Source organism: Hyperoodon ampullatus, assembly GCF_949752795.1.
Source record: "Hyperoodon ampullatus genome assembly, chromosome: 10".
NCBI lineage: Eukaryota > Metazoa > Chordata > Mammalia > Artiodactyla > Ziphiidae > Hyperoodon > Hyperoodon ampullatus.
The window spans coordinates 81,452,530-81,472,235 of NC_136923.1; the positions used below are offsets into that span (position 1 = coordinate 81,452,530).

General features: G+C 43.8%; 1 protein-coding gene across 1 annotated transcript; it reads right to left on the reverse strand.

Moving 5' to 3' along the window:
- Nucleotides 1–3,751: 3,751 nt before the first annotated feature.
- On the reverse strand, nucleotides 3,752–18,945 carry GCM1 (glial cells missing transcription factor 1; the record flags this gene model as incomplete). Its single annotated transcript, XM_079712565.1, has 5 exons — nucleotides 3,752–4,486; nucleotides 6,113–6,241; nucleotides 7,838–7,950; nucleotides 8,975–9,227; nucleotides 18,871–18,945. 5 exons carry the CDS (start codon nucleotides 18,943–18,945, stop codon nucleotides 3,752–3,754), a joined length of 1,305 nt encoding a protein of 434 aa, XP_079568691.1.
- Between the last annotated feature and the right edge of the window lie 761 nt (nucleotides 18,946–19,706).

Here is a 19,706-nt window from a genome sequence, read left to right on the forward strand (position 1 = left end):
GACCTTTAAACTTTATTCAAACCCCCGGATCCAATGGTTATAGCTCTCTGATTGGTTGTTTATACTCAAGGACCATGCAGGGTGGGGAGATGCAAACTCCTGGGGCTCTCTGAGGGGAGGTGAATTACATCAGACACTTTTTATCAGACAAAATTCCTAGAATTTTAAGCCAAAATGTTTAGCAAGCAGAGACACCTGTCTTAGAGCATGGAGGAAAGGCATTTTAGGTGCAAATAAATAAATTTAATGCAGCAATGAAAATAACAAATACAGCTATACACAACAATATGATTCTTCTGGACACAATGTTGAGCAGAAAAAGCAGATATGAGAGAATTTGCACTTGGTGGTGGCCAGACTGCTGTGTTCTTGTGACAATTTATTGAGCTTAGGCTATGACCGTGCACTCTTTTGTGTGTACATTATAGTTCAATACGTTTTTAACAGTACACCATGTGACTCTATTTGTTAGGTTCTCCCCAAAAAGCCAAAATCAAACTATTGTTGAGTAATACATATAAAGGTAGTAAAAATATAAAGAGCCACCTTAGCAATCACCTTCGGGATGCAGGAAGGGGCTTGTGATCAGGAGTGGGTGGGATTGAGGGCCGCAGTTAGGGGACCTTCTTTACCACATCTTCTGTATCCATTCATCTGTTGATGGACATTCAGGTTGTTTCCATGTTTCGGCTATTGCGAACAATGCTGCAATGAACATAGGGGTGAATGTATCTTTTTGAATTACAGTTTTGTCCTGGTATATTCCCAGGAGTGGCATTGCTGGATCATATGGTAATTCTATTTTTAGTTTTCTGAGGAACCTCCATACTGTTTTCCACAGTGACTGTACCAGTTTACATTCCCACCAACAGTGTAGGAGGGTTCCCTTTTCTCCACACCCTCTCCAGCATTTATTGTTTGTAGACTTTTTCATGATGGACATTCTGACCCATGTGAGGTGATACTGGGGACCTTCTGAAATGCCAGTAAGTTCTATATCTTGGCCTGGATGGTGCTTATACAAGCATTTGCTTTATAACTCTGCTAAACTGAATATATAAATTTATATACTGAGACAAAATAATTTACTAGATTCAAACCAATCTAAATTTTTATGAGTAGGGGACTAAATTAATTATAATATAGTCATTTAATGTATTACGAACCATTATAAATGAGGTAGCTGTGGTCCTTTATCCTTATAAGGATCTGATGTCCAAATTGTGTCCAAAAATGACAAAAGTCATGTTAGAAATGAATCTAGTATGATACCACTTACATATATAGCAGTCCCCCTCTTATCCATGGTTTTGCTTTCTGTGCTTTCAATTACCTGTGGTCAACTGCAGTCTGAAATATTAAATGGAAAATTCCAGAAATAAGCAATTCATAAGTTTAAATTGCTCACTGAGTCGTGAGATGAACTCTCACTCTGTCTGGCTCCTTCCCACCCAGTACAAGAATCATCCCTCTGTCCAAGGCCTCAACGCTGTATATGCTCCCCAACAGTTAGTCACTTGATGGCCATCTCAGTTATCAGATCAACTGTTGCAGTATCACAGTCCTGTGTTCAAGTAACCCTTATTTTACTTGATAATGGTCCCAAAGTGCAAGAGTAATGATGCTGGCAATTCAGATATTCTTTCTGAACGTAATTTACAAATTAAACTTTGCCATCAGTATGTATGTATATATAGGAAAAAACATAGCATAGCATAGCCTGAAACTATCCATGGTTTCAGGCATCCACTGGTCTTGGAACGCAACCCCCCAACGGATAAGTGGGGGACTACTGTATGCAGAAAATATCTCTAGTCTTTGGAAAACAGACAAGAAACTAGTCAATGATGCCTTAAGAAGGAGACTAGGAAGCAATTTTTTATCATGTGCATTTGTCACCATTCAAATAGAAAAGAGCATTTATTTTGAAAATGTTTGCTGATTGTATGGTTCTTTCCAGATTTTGTGTCTAGGCTCACCTTTTTGTAAAGTACTTCAGCAAAAAAGAGGTACTGTCATTCAAATACAGCTGCCTGACCATGGCCATGTTCATTACACAAGGACTCTTCTAAGCAAACATTTCTCAAGCACATATTTTGAACCTGGTGCTGTTAGGCACTGAAAAATAAAGGTAAATGGGACAAAACTGGAGCTCTCATCGAAGACGGTGAGGAGGAAGAAGAAGGAAAGGAGACCATTTGGTGCCACTGAAAAGTCTCTTCATGCAGTTCTTCAATTCTGCTGCTCTTTGTGTTCAGGAAATGTGGTTGGGTCATAGCCCTTGTCTTGACGAGTCTTAGAAATCAACTAGAGGACACATGTTTTATAAACCAACCCCACAAGTTTCATACTAGACAAAGTACTATTACTTCAGTGGTAGCATCTTCGTCTTTCTGCTCCTCTGAAACTCTTTCACTCTCTCCCTTCCTTCATTCTGTTTCCAAGAAGGCGTAGGTGAGATCCTGGGCCTTTCATGTCTGCTCTGTTTGAGATGATTCCAAGGACATGGAAAATGCAACAGATAATGCAGTTGAGGTGCTGAGAACCCCAAATATTGTGGAGAAAAAAAATAGCAGAGGACATTTCCTGCCACAGATGGGACAAGTTTTCAATTCTCCCTGAGGAGTACTCTATCACTCCTGAAAACGGTCCTAGTACTCTAGCACTCCTGAGGAGTACTCTAGTACTCCTGAGGAGTATTCCAATAGTCTAGTACTCCTGAGGAGTACTCTAGTACTTCTAGTACCCCTATAGTACTAGAGAGGAGGAGAACAGGCCAACAGATCACTTGTGTGAAGAGAGAAGTCTTGCCTTCTGCTCATCGTCATGATTCTGATTTATCTGTGGTTACCTTCTGAAAACCATTTCCTAAAGAAATTCTTTCAGTCATTTCCCAAAGCAGCTTTTTAAGTGGCTATAAAAGATTTCGGTCATTTTTTCTCCCCCAGTTTTACTGAGATATAATTTTATTGAGATATCACTGACATATAACCTTGTATAAGTTTAAGGTGTACAACATAATGCCCTGATATATGTATATAGTGCAAAATGTTTACCACAATAAGAGTGGTTAATATCCAATGCCACACAGTTATATTTTTTTTCCTTGTAATGAGAACTTTTAAGATCCATTCTCTTCTTAACTTTCAAATATACAATATGGTGTTGTTAACCATAGTCACCATGCTGTACATTACATCTCCAGAACTTATTTATCTAAAACTGGATGTTTCTACCTTTTGATCACTTTCACCCAGTTCTCCCACCCATCACCCTCTGCCTCTGGCAACCACAAATCTGATCTCTATTTCTATGAGTTTGGGTTTTTGAATTATCCACATGTAAGCGAGTTCATACAGTATTTGTCTTTCCTTCTCTGATTTATTTCATTTAGCATAATGCCCTCAAGATCTATCCGTGTTGTTGTAAATGATGTGATTCCTGTTTTTTTATGGCTCAATAGTATTTCATCGTGTAGATATATATACACACCACATTGTCTTTATCCATTCATCTGTCTTAGGTTGTTTCCATGTCTTGGCTATTGTAAATAATGCTGCAATGAACATGGTGGTGCAGATAACTCTTCGGGATAGTGATTTCATTTCCTTCAGATATATACCTAGAAGTGGGATTGCTGGATCATATGGTAGTTCTACTTTTAATGTTTTGAGGAACCTCCATACTGTTTTCCACAGAGGCTGCACGAAATGACATTTCCACCGGCAGTGCACAAGTCTCCGGATTTGGATCATCTTAAAGGACAGAGGTTTAGAAGCATTTCGTTGTTGCAGTGATCCAAACCCATGTACCTCATTTCTTCATCAAAATCCCATTTGCTGCTCTTGCCAGTCAGAGAATATTGATGATGGGGCTGAGAGGTGTAGGTGAGGAGTAAGGGGTCTTCCTGAGGTGAATGGCAAGTGGTGGAAGGGTGGTAGCTGTTAAAATCCACATGCACCTTCTCTTCATAAAGTTCACCCCCTTGATTTGGCCAGAAGGGGTGACAGCTAGTTTTGGCTGCTGGTGATTCCATGGGAATCTGCTGGAGAAAGGGTTCTGAAGAGCTCTGGGAAGGGGAGAAGTCGTAAGGCCAGCTGGTCAGAGGAAAAGGGTAACTGGGACAACTGTTGTCATTGGAAGGATTTCTCCCCAAAGCAACATTCTTATTCCATGTTTGCAGATCACTGTAATCAGAGAAGACTCCAGAGACAGGAGGCTGAAGCAGGTCCTGGCTGCTGGAGACCCGACTATTGGACAAATCGCGTTTCTCGTAGAGCTGAGTGGGGCCCAAGGTGGGAGTGGAGTCTCTGGGGTCAGAGGTTCTCCCCAAAGCATAACTCTCAGAGAAGGATGAGCCATCATTCAGGGCCTTCTGCTGGGGAGCGTTACCTATTAAATGTCCACTGTAACTACTAGGCAATTGGACACCTTCCTGGAAAGACCAAGTTAAACTTTCCCAACTTTGTGTTGCACCTGGAAGAGGCTGGAAACAGAAAACTCATGTTAATAAATTAAACTGACCTAACTACCCCAGACACTCACGAGTGATCCTGCACAAATAAGTGCTCTTCAGATTTTCTTCATTCCTTGCATACCTGAAGCACAAACACACACAGGGCTTTGCACAAGCACCCAAGGCCTGGAAGAACTAAAGGCTGCTGCCATTTCCGTTTGAAATCTGACCAACCAGGAAGGGCCGAATTGCCCTTTACTCAGACAGGAGTGTGTTTAAAATGTTTCTCCTTAAACCCAAGTCTGATATCCTAACTGACTCTGTGAGAAACTTGTAAGGGGCTATTTGAGAAAAATCAAACTTTATCTTCAAAGTTTTACTTTATCCTCAGTATAACTCTCAGGGGAACCTCATTTCCCTCCTTGACTTCTTTCTATTTTTTAGTGCTGTCTGGATTCCATAAGACCAGGGCTTATTTTTTTTCTCAAGAGACTTTGAACTCATTTTGTTAAATTGTAGATCTCTGGAATACGAGGTGGTCAATTTATTTTTATCAGTGGAGAAAGTATATTGTCCTCCAGTTAATCGCAAGAAAAGAATCTGGTTGAGAATTAAGTTATCCTCTTATTTAGGTAAAACTATCGACTGATGGGGTTGGAGAGACTGTGACCAGGTAGGGTGAGTGGGAGGAAATACCCTTCAACTTCTCCCAGGGCTGGGAGATGGGATAAGACTGGTCATTGGGATTCAGGGGTTCCTATTTCCCTACAAGAGACTCAAATTACAATTTTTCTTCTTAAGGTACTTTAGAGCCTCCAGGGATGGACTGGCTTCATTTCTGTACTCCTGAAATGTGGAACATTGGACAGTAGAAAAAGTAGAGGAATTAGTAACACTATTAAGCAGACAAACCCACAAACCTACAGTATGACACCCATAAAGCCATGAACTTCACATCACAGTTTGACTGCGGGAAGAAGCCTCTATCCCCACATCCCTGGATGAGCACTGTTCTCAGAAACTGCCTGGTTATTTCATCTTGGTGGAGTGTGTTAAGGAAATCATCTGCTTTAGGGAAGAATGAAAAAGCACGAGGCTCATATTTTGTGCAGATCATTTCATTTTGGTTCTATCAGAAATACAGAGTGCCAGACATAGGTTAAGTGCTGATTCGAGTCTCTTTTTTTTTTTTTTTTTTTTTTTTTGCGGTACGCGGGCCTCTCACTGTTGTGGTCTCTCCCGTTGCGGAGCACAGGCTCCGGATGCGCAGGCTCAGCGGCCATGGCTCACGGGCCCAGCCGCTCCGTGGCATATGGGATCCTCCCAGACCGGGGCACGAACCCGTATCCCCTGCATCGGCAGGCGGACTCTCAACCACTGCGCCACCAGGGAGGCCCTCGAGTCTCTTTTTAATTGTAGTAGGGAAGACGATTCTGAAATTCTATGGACTTTACAGTTGAGGGCATGCTACAAAGATGGTAGAAATTAAGAGGAAACCCACAGATTCAGTTTCTTTGGCAGAGGCTGACTCACGGGTGAACCTGAAGGTATGTGATTTTCGGCTTCATTTGTAGGTAAGGGACAGGGAAATCTACTGCCTCCACCACAGGGATGGCAAGTCGTCGTACGTTTTGAAGCTGCATGGGGCAAGGTTACCTTTATCTGTGGGCCCTGTTTCATCTTCGAGGAGACAGAGGAAGACACAGAGTGCGTTTTCTTCATTGCTCTTCTGGCCTCGGCTTCCAATTTGGTTTCTGGCTTTGGATGGTCATGCTCTCCCTTTGACTTAGAGGAGACGAAGCAGTGAAATAAATAACTAGATGCACTTCACGGTGTGTAAAGCTTTATCCTGTGCCCTGCCATCGGACTGGGTATTGCTGCAGTTGACTACTAAGACAAGATTGGAGCAACCTTTTTTTTGGTTTTAATTAATTTTTATTGGAGTATAGCGGCTTTACAATGTTGTGTTAGTTTCTACTGTACAGCAAAGTGAATCAGCTATATGTATATATATATCCCCACTTTTCTGGATTTCCTTCCCATTTAGGTCACCACAGTGCATTGAGTAGAGTTCCCTGTGCTATACAATAGGTTCTTATTAGTTATCTACTTTATACATAGTATCAATAGTATAAAAAAATAGTGTATATATGTCAATATATATGGGAGATATGTATATGGAGATATACATATCTCCCAATTCATCCCACCACCCGCCTTTTCCCCCTTGGTGGAGCATCCTTTTAAGATCCTCCCAAGCCCCCCATGCCCTCTCCCACGTGCCCATCTGCCTTTGCTGACGATGCTCCTTCCTCGTATGCTGTCTCTCCCCAGCCTGGCCAAGTCACATTCACAGTGATGACAAGTAATGCTGATTACATAATTCTCCCTGAACCTTCAGCACAAGGCTGTGAGGGCTATACCATTATCATCCTTCCCAGGAGGCATGGAGGGTTTATACCACCTGGGAAACCTCCCCTAGTCCGTGTGGGAGCTAGGATTCAAAGTGTGCCAGAGCCAGCCAGGCCGAAAGCCAACTGTTGGCCATTCAGGAATTTGTGAGCTGGTTGTAAAAACAGCTTGACACTTTGCTGTACACCTGAAACTAACACAACATTGTAAACCAACTATACTCCAATAAAATTAAAATAAAAAATATATAGTTGATGAAGAAACCGAATTCACAAAGAGGAAAGGAGGGAGAGAAAACTTCAGCTCATCTTGCACACTTCTACCAAAGACAGCTTTCCAGAGAACCTCTGTCAAGTTTTGCCATGTGCTTTGCCATGAAACTCCATGTTCAATCATATGATCGTATAAGTAGTAAGAAAGAATATATAGTAAAATAATTAGCTTTTTCAAACAAACAAGCAAACAAACAAAAAAAACGGCTTGATATCAGCCATGATGGGAATAGTTATATCCCAGAAACTGGCAAACCCTACACATCAGAACTTTTCAGAGACAGGTTTAGCACGGACTCAAACCCAGGCAGTCCAACTGTCAGAAGCCACTGTTTCTACCACCTCCCCCATGAGGACTTCTTAACACCACGTTTTACAGAAAACTGGGGCTTAGGGGAGTAAAGCAATGTGTCCATGTTTACAGAGCTGGGTCTGTGGAAGGCCAGTGCTTGCCTAAGCAGATTACTGACCGCAGCATCCCCTTCGGAGCCTGAGGCAGGGGCAGCCGCCCGTCCTGGGCTCCAGCCCCTGACTCCTCTCTCAAGGTTTGGGGTATAGACGTTTGCTCGCCCAGAGGGTCCCCCAGGGAGGGTGCAGGCTCCCCTCCACCTGTGCATTTCCTGGAGGAAACTCCTGCCGGTGCTCTGTGAAGAGTTCCTGAATTAAAGAGAAATGGAATCTCTAACTCAAATCCAACCTGGAAAAATATGAAGCGTCCGTCGTGCCTCCAGAAGTTAGTGACAGGAAAGCCCCCGTGGCCTCGGCAGGGAATGAGCTTCAGGGGCCCATCGCAGTTGGGACAGTGTTTCCCTACAAAGGAGCAGAGGAAGGTGACTCAGGAAGGTGACCTGCGTCTGTGCGGCCCTGCCGATTTCAGGTTCCTGGGTGGCAAAGATTCCACCTGAGCACAGCTTTATAGGCTTTCGTAAACTGGGCATGACCCCTGAGCCTAGGAGGCCAGACCACCAAAGCAGCGCAGGTCACTCTCACACGTGGTAGAGGAAGCAGTTGCCTACAGAGTGGGATATATTACAGGACAGGGGAGAGCTCCTTTGAGCAAAAAAAAAAAAAAAAAAAAAAATCCCTCCCTCCTTATTTACTGATACTTGAAATTCTTCGTAGAGAAGCAGAAAAAAATTCTTTCACTTCACAATTAGAACTAAGGGTCAAGGAGCAAAATCACATGACGGAGAGAACGCAACTACTAAAGTTTCACTAAAGTGTAAATGACTGATACCAAATCCTGCCCTGAGAGCAAGTTTTGAAAACAAATTACAAGGAAAGAACATGAAGTAACTTGAGGTCTGAAGTGGGCAAGGCACAGGGAATGCCAAACGCATCTATTTCACAATCTGATGAATATGATAAAAAAACAAAATGAAGAATTATCTCAGCATGTGATTATGGCATGACCCTAAATGGCATGGAATTGAGTCTAACCTCAGAGTCAGTCCCGGCTCCCACTCCAGATCAAAGCACTCACTGAGATCATTTTGGGGACCCCATTCCCCAAGATGTGAGGTGGCAAGCGTGATACACAACTTTCTCTTAAACGTTAGGTGGGTGTGTTGGTGAATTACTGTTCGTTCCCTAAGTGATGTGTCTTCCTTTTAACAGAGGCCCGAGTCAGGCGTCTTAACCCGAGGGAGGTTAATGCTGGGTGCCCTGGGCGTGGCAGATCTTTGGGACGGATATCGGAGCCCAGGGAGCTGGCTGGCTCTCCTTAAGATAACCTAAAGGACAGGCCTTGGTCTCCACCACCCTCCAGGGCGAAGGATGGGCCCTTGGGGGGTGCGGGGACGTCGTGGCCCCTCGGGGCAGGAGCCCCACTCACTCTGCTGCTTCTGCCGGGCCTTGTCGCAGATGGCAGGCCTCAGGTAGACCTTGCGGCCCTCAGCGACTAGGCAGTCGCGGCTGCAGACCACCACGCCCAGGCAGGACTTCTTGAGGATGCGGGAGTTGTGATTGTTGGTGTTGCGCATGGCCCAGCTGCTCATGTGCCGCTGCGCATTCCTGTCCTCCGAGCTGTAGATGTGCTTCTCGTAGGCATCTGGCCATTCCTGGAACCAGTCCGTCTTTTTCACATTCTGATGAAAACACAAAGACTATTATTATAGTTTCAGCTGGAAAACACTACTGTGCTTAAAGCTGCTTTTGACGCTTGAGAGCTGGGCGCGAGACCTCTAGCAAAGACCAAGCTGGATTTCACTCCGCCGTGAGGGTCTGAGCACGCACAGCGCAGCCGCGAGCATGTGATTCCTGGGTCCACCCAACAGCTGCTCCCTGGACCAGAGTGAGTTGTGATGCCGCCCCTCTACCCCGATTGATGTTTCTCTAGCCTTTGGTGATAAGAGTGAGGACCGTCTCACTGAGAATGTTGGAGGTGAAGTAACATGATTGTGTTCTTGCACAATGACAGTGGACGGCACTGGGGTGGGGCAGTGAGATAATGTCTCTCGCCGGGCGGTGGTTACCTTGTTGGGAAAGCGGAGGGTTTATACAAAGCCACCTGAGATACGCGGTGGAAGGCTGGAGAGCCGCTTTCTCCCCCGTGGAGATTTTCTCCCCTTTGCTCTACACTCATGTTCATGCGCCTCAAACAGGGCAGAGGGGTGAGGAAGAGTTTACTTTGACTGGAAACGTCTGTGTTCTTGCCAGGACGGGCACAATTCCCTGCCCATGAATACCTAACTAAACTCTCCTTTGAGTGGGCAGAGACACAGGATAGTCAGTCCTTACAGCATAAGTTATTTAGCTTTCTGTGTCTCAGTTTCTTTACCTGCATAATAGGGCTAACTAGCTAGACCTGCCAACCTCAAGTGGGTCTGAGAATTAAATAGGATAATATATAAAAATTACTTAGCACAGCACCTAGCCTGGAGGGAGCTCAGAATAAATGTTAGTCACTGAAGTTGTGGCTCAAAAGGATGTGGCGTTTGACAGATTCTTAGGGTGAGAATCATTAAGGGGTCTCAGTAGTCAAACTTAGGCTGTGCCCACCCCCGTAGCTTCCAGAGCCTTGGTATAAGAACATTTTCAGCAAGAAGATTATAGAAGGTTATGGTAGAAGATTCTAGAAGCTCCAGGAAGAGAGATCAGGGTGCCTCTGCTTTGCTTCCCCAACAAGAAGACACAGCATAGGATATGAGAAAGGAAAGACAAGACGTTTGAGAAGGAAAAAAAGCAAACATCATTAGGATGGAAAAGCAACTCAGGGGAGTAGGTGTCTCTTCAGTTAGATTTCAAGTTTAGAACATGCCAAAGAACTTTGTAACATGAGACTCAGGGCAGGTGACTGTCTCTGAAGCCGAATTTTGCTCTTCTCTAAAATGGGGACATTGATAAAACATGCTTCACAAAAGTACTGTGGAGAGCAGATGTGTTGTGAACTGTAAATTTTATATAATTAATGATAGTTGTCATTTGTACGGAACTCCATGGGAACTGAGGTGGGTCTGAGGAAATAGAAATGAGAGGTTTTACGTACACGAGAGGTAGTTCTAGTTAATAGCAAAGAGTTGTGGTCTGAAAACTAGGGCCATGGGTCTAATCCAGCCCAATGCCTGTTTTCATAAATCAAGTTTTATTGGAACCCAGCCATGTTCATTCAAGTGTTGTCTGTGGATACATTTACACACCATGGCAGAGTCCAGTAGTCGCAGCCGAGACTGTATGGTCCACAAAGCCTAAAATATTTCCTATCTGGCCCTTCACAGAGAGCTTACCAGCCCCTGGTAAGAGCACAGCCTGTGAAGGCCCTGGGTGAGGGCCTTACAATAGTTCCTTCCCTCTCAGGGCTCCACTTCCTGCTCTGTGAGATGGAGGTCACAGGATTACCTGCCTGGCAGGGATGTTGTGAAGAAAGACTGAACAAGTTAGCACACACAGAGCATTCAAAACAGTGCCTGCTATTCACAACTGCCAAGACGTGGAAGCAACCTAAGTGTCCATCGACAGATGAATGGATGAAGAAGATGTAGTATATCTATACAATGGAATATTACTCAGCCATAAAAAAGAATGAAATAATGTCATTTGCAGCAAGATGGATGGACCTAGAGATTATCATACTAAGTGAAGAAAGTCAGAGAAAGGCAAATACCATATGATATCACCTATATGTGGAATCTAAAAAAAAAAAAAGATACAAATGAACTTATTTACAAAACAGAAATAGACTTACAGACATAGAAAACAAACTTATGGTTACCAAAGGGGGGGTGGGTGGATAAACTAGGAGTTTGGGATTAGCAGGTATAAACTACCATATATATAATAAACAGCAAGATCCTACTGTATATCACAGGGGACTATATTCAATATCTTGTAATAAACTATAGTGGAAAAGAAAACAAAAACAAAAACAGGGACTTCCCTGGTGGTCCAGTGGTAAAGAATCCGTCTTCCAATGTAGGGGACGTGGGTTAGATCCCTGGTCGGGGAATTACGATCTCACATGCCGCGGGGCAACTAAGCCCACGCGCCACAACTACTGAGCTCGTGTGCCTCAGTGAGAGAGCCCATGTGCTGCAGTACAGAGCCCACATACCCTGGAGCCTGCACGCCACAACTAGAGAGAGAAAACCCACATGCTACAACTAGAGAGAAGCCCTCGCGCTGCAACGAAAGATCCCACGTGCCTCAACGAAGATCCCACGTGCCACAACTAAGACCCGACGCAGCCAAAAAAATAAATAAAATAAATAAATAGGGCTTCCCTGGTGGCGCAGTGGTTGGGAGTCCGCCTGCCGATGCAGGGGACACGGGTTCATGCCCCGGTCCAGGAGGATCCCACATGCCGCGGAGCGGCTGGGCCTGTGAGCCATGGCTGCTGAGCCTGCGCGTCTGGCGCCTGTGCTCCGCAGCGGGAGAGGCCACAACAGTGAGAGGCCCGCGTACCGCAAAAAAATAAATAAATAAAATAAATAAATATTAAAAAAAAAACAGTGTCTGGCATAGGGACCTGTATTCAATATCCTGTAATAAACCATAATGGAAAAGAATATGAAAAAGAATATATATACACATATATATGTATATATATGAATCACTTTGCTGCATACCAGACACAACATTGTAAATCAACTATACTTCAATTTTTAAAAACAAAATAAAATAAAACCAGTGCCTGGCACACAGCAAGTTCCACATCAGTGTTAGCTGTTACTCTGTCAGATCTGGGGCCACACACACCAGCCAGTATGATTGTGAGGGCCACCAGCTTTTAGGACAGAGATGACCCCCAGAGAGGTCACTTCATGCTCTAAACCTTGTTAAGCCAAATGCAAGACAGGAGTCCAAACCCCTATAAAACAAAAGCTTAATTGGTGCAGATCTTGTTAGTGACCTTCTTTCTCAGAGCAGTGACAATGCCCCTCCGGTGCTGCCCTGTGGCTTGGGAAGGGAATGCTGCTCGAAAAGGGCAGGAAGAAGGGAGATGGCGTCCGGAGGAGTCCCCTCTGGTCCATTGGGCAATTACAGTCGAGTGTCTAGGAAAGAGGCCTGGCCAGGCCAAGATGCTGAATGAGCTGTTTTTTCCAGTTGTTTCCCTCTCTCCCCGACTTCCCTGGTAATTCTGAGCTGGACAAGACTCAATGCCCGGGGTGAGAAGACCTCAGGCAACCCCGCAGGCAGCCCTGTCTCCTTCCTCCACCCCCTTCTCTTCTCTTCCTTCTGACCTAAAGCTCTAAATAGTGCTCTCTTGTCTTCTGCCACAGAAATGCCACAGAAAACATAATATTTTATCTTCTGAAATAATAAGAATGTAGGTTAAAACATTAAAATATGGACCTTTAGCAATTTGGACTGGGGATTTGAATTCTTCCAATACAAAACACAGTTGTCAGGGCAGCAGAGAAAAGGGTGAGGTGGACTTGAAGGAAAGCTGAGGTTTTCATGTTTTAAAGGTGAGGGGTCCCTTCAGGCTGGTCAGTGGCATAAATTCCACCAACCTGGAGGAATGACAGTGTCTGTGAGAGCGGCTCAACCACTCCAGTTAAAGCAAGTACTCCCTGCCTGTGGAGGAAGAAATGAGCTCCACTGTCTTTTTTCTCTCTCTCAGGTTAATGTATATTTTGATCTCCCTCTGAGGTTTCCTCTTTGATGGATTATTTAGAAATATATTGTTTAGTTTCCATGTATCTACAGATTTTCCTGTTGCCTTTTGCTATTAATTTCTAGTTTGCATCCATTGTAGTGGGAGAACACAGTCTGTGTTTTTGATTATTTTAGCATTGTTGCGGTTTGTTTTAAAGCCCACAAAACATTCTACATTCCAAGGTCTGTTAGCTTTTTTTTTTCAGCAGCTCCTCCACTGGTACCTTAGTTTTCCAGTTCCATTAATAATGCAGTAATAAGATTGACAAAGTATGACCTCAAGAAAATTACTTAGGAGTAAGTGTATTTACATCAAGATATTCTCTTGGCTATTTATTTATGACCAGTCTTTTGACCTGGATACTTAGTGAGATTTTTGACATTTTTTGACATTGCAGTTATGAGAAAACCCAGATTCCAGTGATGCAAAGGAACCCAGGTGTCAATGAATGATAAGGAACTCTGAAAAGCTCCCAAATTTAAGGCACTAGAGAATAAAATTTTCAAAGGAAGAATAATTATTTCTTAATCTTGTTTAGCAAATCCCCACAAAACATTTTTTTCTTTTCAGATCTTCTGTTTATTTTAATTTCTAACTTTTCATGAGTAACTCTTTGTTTTTCCTCTTGGTTAAGAAGTTTATAATTTAAAGGGAATATTCTTAAGGTCTCCAACATGTAAATATAACAAATTTATATTTTATAATCTCATGGGTAATGTCATTGGGGGTTTAATGAATATTTCTGGGCCTTATGTATGTAGTTTCTTTCCCTAAGAGACTTAATCCTCTAACTCACTCAAAATCTTTGAAACTCGATGCTAGGGGTCCCCAACCCCCAGGTTGTGAACCGGTACTGGTCCTTGGCCTGTTAGGAACCGGGCCGCACAGGACGAGGTGAGAGGCCGGCGAGTGAGCAAAGCTGCATCTGCCACTCCCCATCACTCGCCAGCGCTTACATTACTAACTGAACCATATGCCCACACTCCCACCTGCACCCCATCCCCCACCCCTGTCCATGGAAAAATTGTCTTCCACAAAACCGGCCCCTGGTGCCAAAAGGGTTGGGGACCGCTGCCCTGTGCAATCAGAGCACCCTTCATCTTCCCTTCATTCTAATTTATTTAACTACTTGAAGTTTTAATAGGGTAACTTAAGAATTAAATATACACTATTACATAAAACTAATGAATTAAAATCAAAATTCTGAAATAAGGTATCAAAAATATTTACATTATCATGTTATTATATTAAATTTGATTTTTCCCTTGGAATATAATCTATTCTAATGTAAAGCAATGATCTGCCAGGTTTTCTTTAATAAGAATAGCTTATTGGGCTTCCCTGGTGGCGCAGTGGTTGAGAGCCCGCCTGCCGATGCAGGGGACACGGGTTCATGCCCCGGTCCGGGAAGATCCCACATGCTGTGGAGCAGCTGGGCCCGTGGGCTGTGGCCGCTGGGCCTGCGCGTCCGGAGCCTGTGCTCCGCGACGGGAGGGGCCGCGGCGGTGAGAGGCCCACGTGCCACAAAAAAAAAAAAAAAAAAAAAAAAAAAGAATGCTTAAAAAAAATTTTTTTTAATAAAATAAAATAAAATAAAATAACTGAATCATCTTAGGATAGCCTGCGTCCAAACCACCTTTCACGCCGGTAACCTCCCAGATCCCCTTGCTGAATGCCTGTGCACAGCTTCCCCATATGCAGCCTTTGAACAGTCTTCAAAGTGCTCTACCCTGCCTGGATTTTCTTATCTTCACCTGCCCTAATCCTCTCACCTTTTACAATGTATTTGTCCAGAGAGCCTTTTGCCAGATGTTCTGCCTTGCTCCCCATGCCTGAGTCATGCTGAATTAAGTACGTCCTCTTTCAGCGCCTCTGGCATTTTTCTACACGGCATCGATTCTCTGTTTGGACACTGATCTTGCTCCACTGGTCCAGAAGATCATGAGCCCTTCTGTGAAAGTTAACATAGCTTAACGGCCCCTGTATCCCTGAGCCTGCTATGGTGTCTTGCACATCCCCGTCACTCAAAAACCTCTGCTATCCTGATAAGGATGTCATTGTTCACTGTTGCCAAAAATTAACCCATAGATCTTGATCTATCTGGGATGTATAAAGGGCTATGGAGTTCCCAGGACCAAAAGATGCAGTGAGCACTCGGGTAACCATCTCAAAACTTGAAGCAGGTGGGTGGATTACTAAGAAAGGAATTTGTCCACAAGCTACAGGAATTTGCAGGAATCCTGGCAAGAATATAAAAATATGAACAATAAACTGTAAATTCTTTGTGTGGGTGGGAAAGAGAATGAAATTGGGGAAATGTATAATAGTAATAAGCCAGTGCATGTTATTATAGATGTAATCCTTTAAAACATATGTTTTAATGCTCAAACAGATGGTCTGAGGCACATTCATCACCCAAGGGGCTCCATGAAAAAAGAGCTCTGTAGTCAAGACTGTGTTAGGGCAACAATGCCAACAGCTTCCTCTTGGGAGAGCCACCAGTGCAGTAAGAAAGGCACCATGTCTGCAGTAGAGAAATTGGCTTAGGGACTTCCCTGGCGGTCCAGTGATTAGGACTCCGCGCTTGCACTGCAGGGGGCACGGGTTCAATCCCTGGTCAGAACTAAGATCCTGCGTGATGCACAGTGTGGCAAAAAAAAAAAAAAAAAAAAAATTGGCTTAACTTCATTGAACTTAGTCCTTTTCTTCCTTCACAGCATCCATTAAAATTCCTTGTAACTTACACACTACAGAACACATTTTGGGAACACATTTGTTCTAAACAGCTTAGACATTTAAGAAGGGTATCTAAGGAATTACTATTTTCATTTTACAGAGAAAGTAATGAAGACTTAAGAAAATAGATTTGTTTAGAGTCACACAGATAAGCCATAGAGCCAATCATTCATGAATTTCGTATTTGTCGTTTGTGTTTAACACGTGCCAGGCCCTGTGGTTGGCACCCGGCCCCCATTCTAGGGTGCAGGCCGTCTTCCAAATCTCAGTTCACCGAATCCTAGACTCTTAGAACTAAAAGGGTCCGTAAGAGACTATTTAGTGCAAGCACTTCATCATCAGAAGAGGAAAGGGAGCCTCAGAAAAGCTAAACCACCCTGTGAAATTCTACAAATAAAAAGAGGCAGGACTGGAATTCAAAGCCAGGACTTGGTCTCCTAGCCCTGTTCTTCTCACCATACACCACTCTGCCTTCAGAAACACTCTTGAAGTATAAAATCTACTGTGCTTGGAAATCCTTCCAAGACCTTTTATTTTTCACCTCAACTACGTCTTGATACAATTCCAGAGCCAGCATAAACCCAGACGAGGATGGTGTTGACTCTGCTCAGAAAATACTAAGGAATATTTTGCTCTTTTTTTTTTTTTTTTTTTGCACTACGCGGGCCTCCCACTGCTGTGGCCCCTCCCGTTGTGGAGCACAGGCTCCGGACACGCCGGCCCAGCGGCCATGGCTCACGGGCCCAGCCGCTCCACAGCATGTGGGATCCTCCCGGACCGGGGCACGAACCCGCGTCCCCTGCATCGGTAGGCGAACTCTCAACCACTGCGCCACCAGGGCAGCCCCCTATTTTGCTCTTTTAATCATTTCCTGGGCATATTTAACAAATTGAAGGGCACTTACCTATTTCCACGAACAATCAAACTTTTTCTATGAACTAAAAATGATACACTTCCAAAATTGAATGTGTATTTTTACTGTAAATGTCTCATTTTAATGTCTTGGGTAGCTGAGAATGCTTGAGTTTTGGAAAATTCATGTTGGAACATGAACTTTTATGAGCCCTGAGATCCCCTCCAGGGAAGTGTTTCTTCCTTTTGTCTACAGATTTGATGAATGATACGAATCCTCTGTCCCAGAAAAAATAAACATTAGTACAGTGTTGCCCGCCATTTCAGAGGATTCGTAGACCCCATTAAAGCTCCTGCTCTACGATGTGACTTTGCAAAATCATCTATGTACCTGCTTCCTTCAACTCTTGTTTTTGAGGATGCCCATCTTCTCTATTTGAGAGCTGCAATCATGAATTAGGAATATGGGTCCCTGAGCCAGGAGTAATTAAAATTAACCTTAAAGTTTCCTCTAAAACAGCTACAACTATTGTAAACCAATTACAAGCAACTACAAAGATAAATCCTTAAAATAGATATTTGCATGATTTAGCTGTGGTGTATTGAACCATCCTTAAATGGATGGAAAGTAGGGCATACTTGGTGCTTCCCAGCTTTTCTAAGACCTACCTGGAGATAATACGGGAGGAGATTTAAGGGTAAACATAAAAAGAAACAAAAGAAACACTTCGGGGACTTCCCTGGTGGTCCAACAGTTAAGACTGAGCTTCCATGGCAGGGGGCACAGGTTCAATCCCTGGTCAGAGAACTAAGACCCCACATACCATGTGGCGTGGCAAAAAAAAAAAAAAAAAAAATTAAAACAACTAATGTTTTCCACCAAATTAAGAGTTTAAAATGTCAATTGCTGGGACTTCCCAGGTGGTCCAGTGGTAAGGAATCCGCCTTCCAATGCAGGGATTGTGGGTTCAATCCTTGGTCAGGGAACTAAGATCCCACATGTCTTGGGGCAACTAAGCCCGCGCACCACAACTACTGAGCTCGCGAGCCTCAACTAGAGAGCCTGCGTACCGCAAACTACAGAGCCCACATGCTCTGGAGCCCTCACACCACAACTTAGATAAAACCCACATGCCACAACTAGAGAGAAGCCCTCGCACCACAACGAAAAGCCCATGCGCCGCACCTAAGATCCGAGGCAGCCAAAAAAAAAAAGTCAGTTGCCAAAGATAAAGCAAAGAAAACATGAAATGAAAGTCACTCTGTAGTTGGAGAGGAGCCCCATGTCTGTGGACTGTGTACTAGTTACAAAAGTTCTAGAAGAGCACTCTCACTGGGACATTCCAGTGACAGATTTAGGTTAAACCCATGACTATAGCAAATAAGGTAGTATGGGAGCTTGTGCATTACAGAGAGTCGATCTATGGACAAACACATTAGCGTGGATTTTATTTTACTAGCTGGCAGGCGGGTGCCATCTGAGCCAAGCCAACTTTTTTTTTTAAATTTTATTTATTTATGGCTGTGTTGGGTCTTTGTTTCTGTGCGAGGGCTTTCTCTAGTTGTGGCAAGTGGGGGCCACTCCTCATCGCGGTACGCGGGCCTCTCACTATCGCGGCCTCTCTTGTTGCAGAGCACAGGCTCCAGACGCACAGGCTCAGTAATTGTGGCTCATGGGGCCAGCTGCTCCGTGGCATGTGGGATCCTCCCAGACCAGTGCTTGAACCCGTGTGTCCTGCATTGGCAGGAGGACTCTCAACCACCGCGCCACCAGGGAAGCCCCCAAGCCAACTTTGAAAGAGAAGGGAAGTAACATTTTCTTTGCTTCAGTCTGTAACCAGGTGAGTCTGGTTGGTAAGGTGTTGATCAATTCATAGATCTTAGCACCTCCTCTTAAAAGTCCTCAGTCAGATGTCCAGCTGAAGCTCTGGAGGAGAGGTGTTTACCCAGCTGGGACCCTCATCAAGTTCCTTTCAGGTCTTAGCAAGTTACCGGTCAAGACTTCACAGCCAAATGCTGAAGGCGGTGTTAAAGCAAGTACATACCTGTGGCAGTTTCATATCATTAATATCCCAGCTTAACGTCTCTTTGTCCTCAGAATCAACGTTCTCAAGTTCCATGATAAAGTCGGGTCGCCCACAGGTTTCCGTCTATCCAACTGCCCTCAGGAGTGCTTGAGAATTTTGTTCTCAAAGGCTCTTAACACAGTTGGATTAGTCCACCCAGGCAGTTTTTAGACCAGTAGACTGTCTTCTGACACTAAAAAATAAATGACAGTAACACTGACCATTAAAGTGATAAAAATCAGTGCTCATCTGCCAGAAAAGCCTGTTTCATTGATATTTTGGCAAGCACCAACATACAAACAAAAACAAAATGTAGGAGCCATTAGTGACCTTGCTGAAATAAAGCTTGACCATGGGAGATCAAAAGAAGATCATCACATTCACTCTCAGATTTAGGCTTCCTTCCTCATTGCTAGCCCCAAGCAGGAAGGCCTTAGTAAGGACTGTTGTCACCTGTAGCCAATGGTTAAAACCTTATCCTCCATGTACCTTTGTTGGGGCAGGAGGGATAGCTGGTTTAGAGTTGTTTCCATGGATACACCTTCATAAATTAGCTAACCTGGGGTGTGTTACAAGAGGGGCACATCACAACCAGATGTGTCTAGAAGTCTTTTTTAAAATCTAAATTTCCATAGAGATGAACAATCCAGTATGTATTTTATATCTTCAAGTATTATCAAATGATAATTAGACTCCTCTAAAACCTTGGCGATATTGACATTTCAAACCTGGTAACGCTTTGTTGTGGAGGTTACCTTGTGCATTGTAGGATATTCAGCAGCATCCTTGGTCTCTGCCCATTAGGTGTCAGTAGC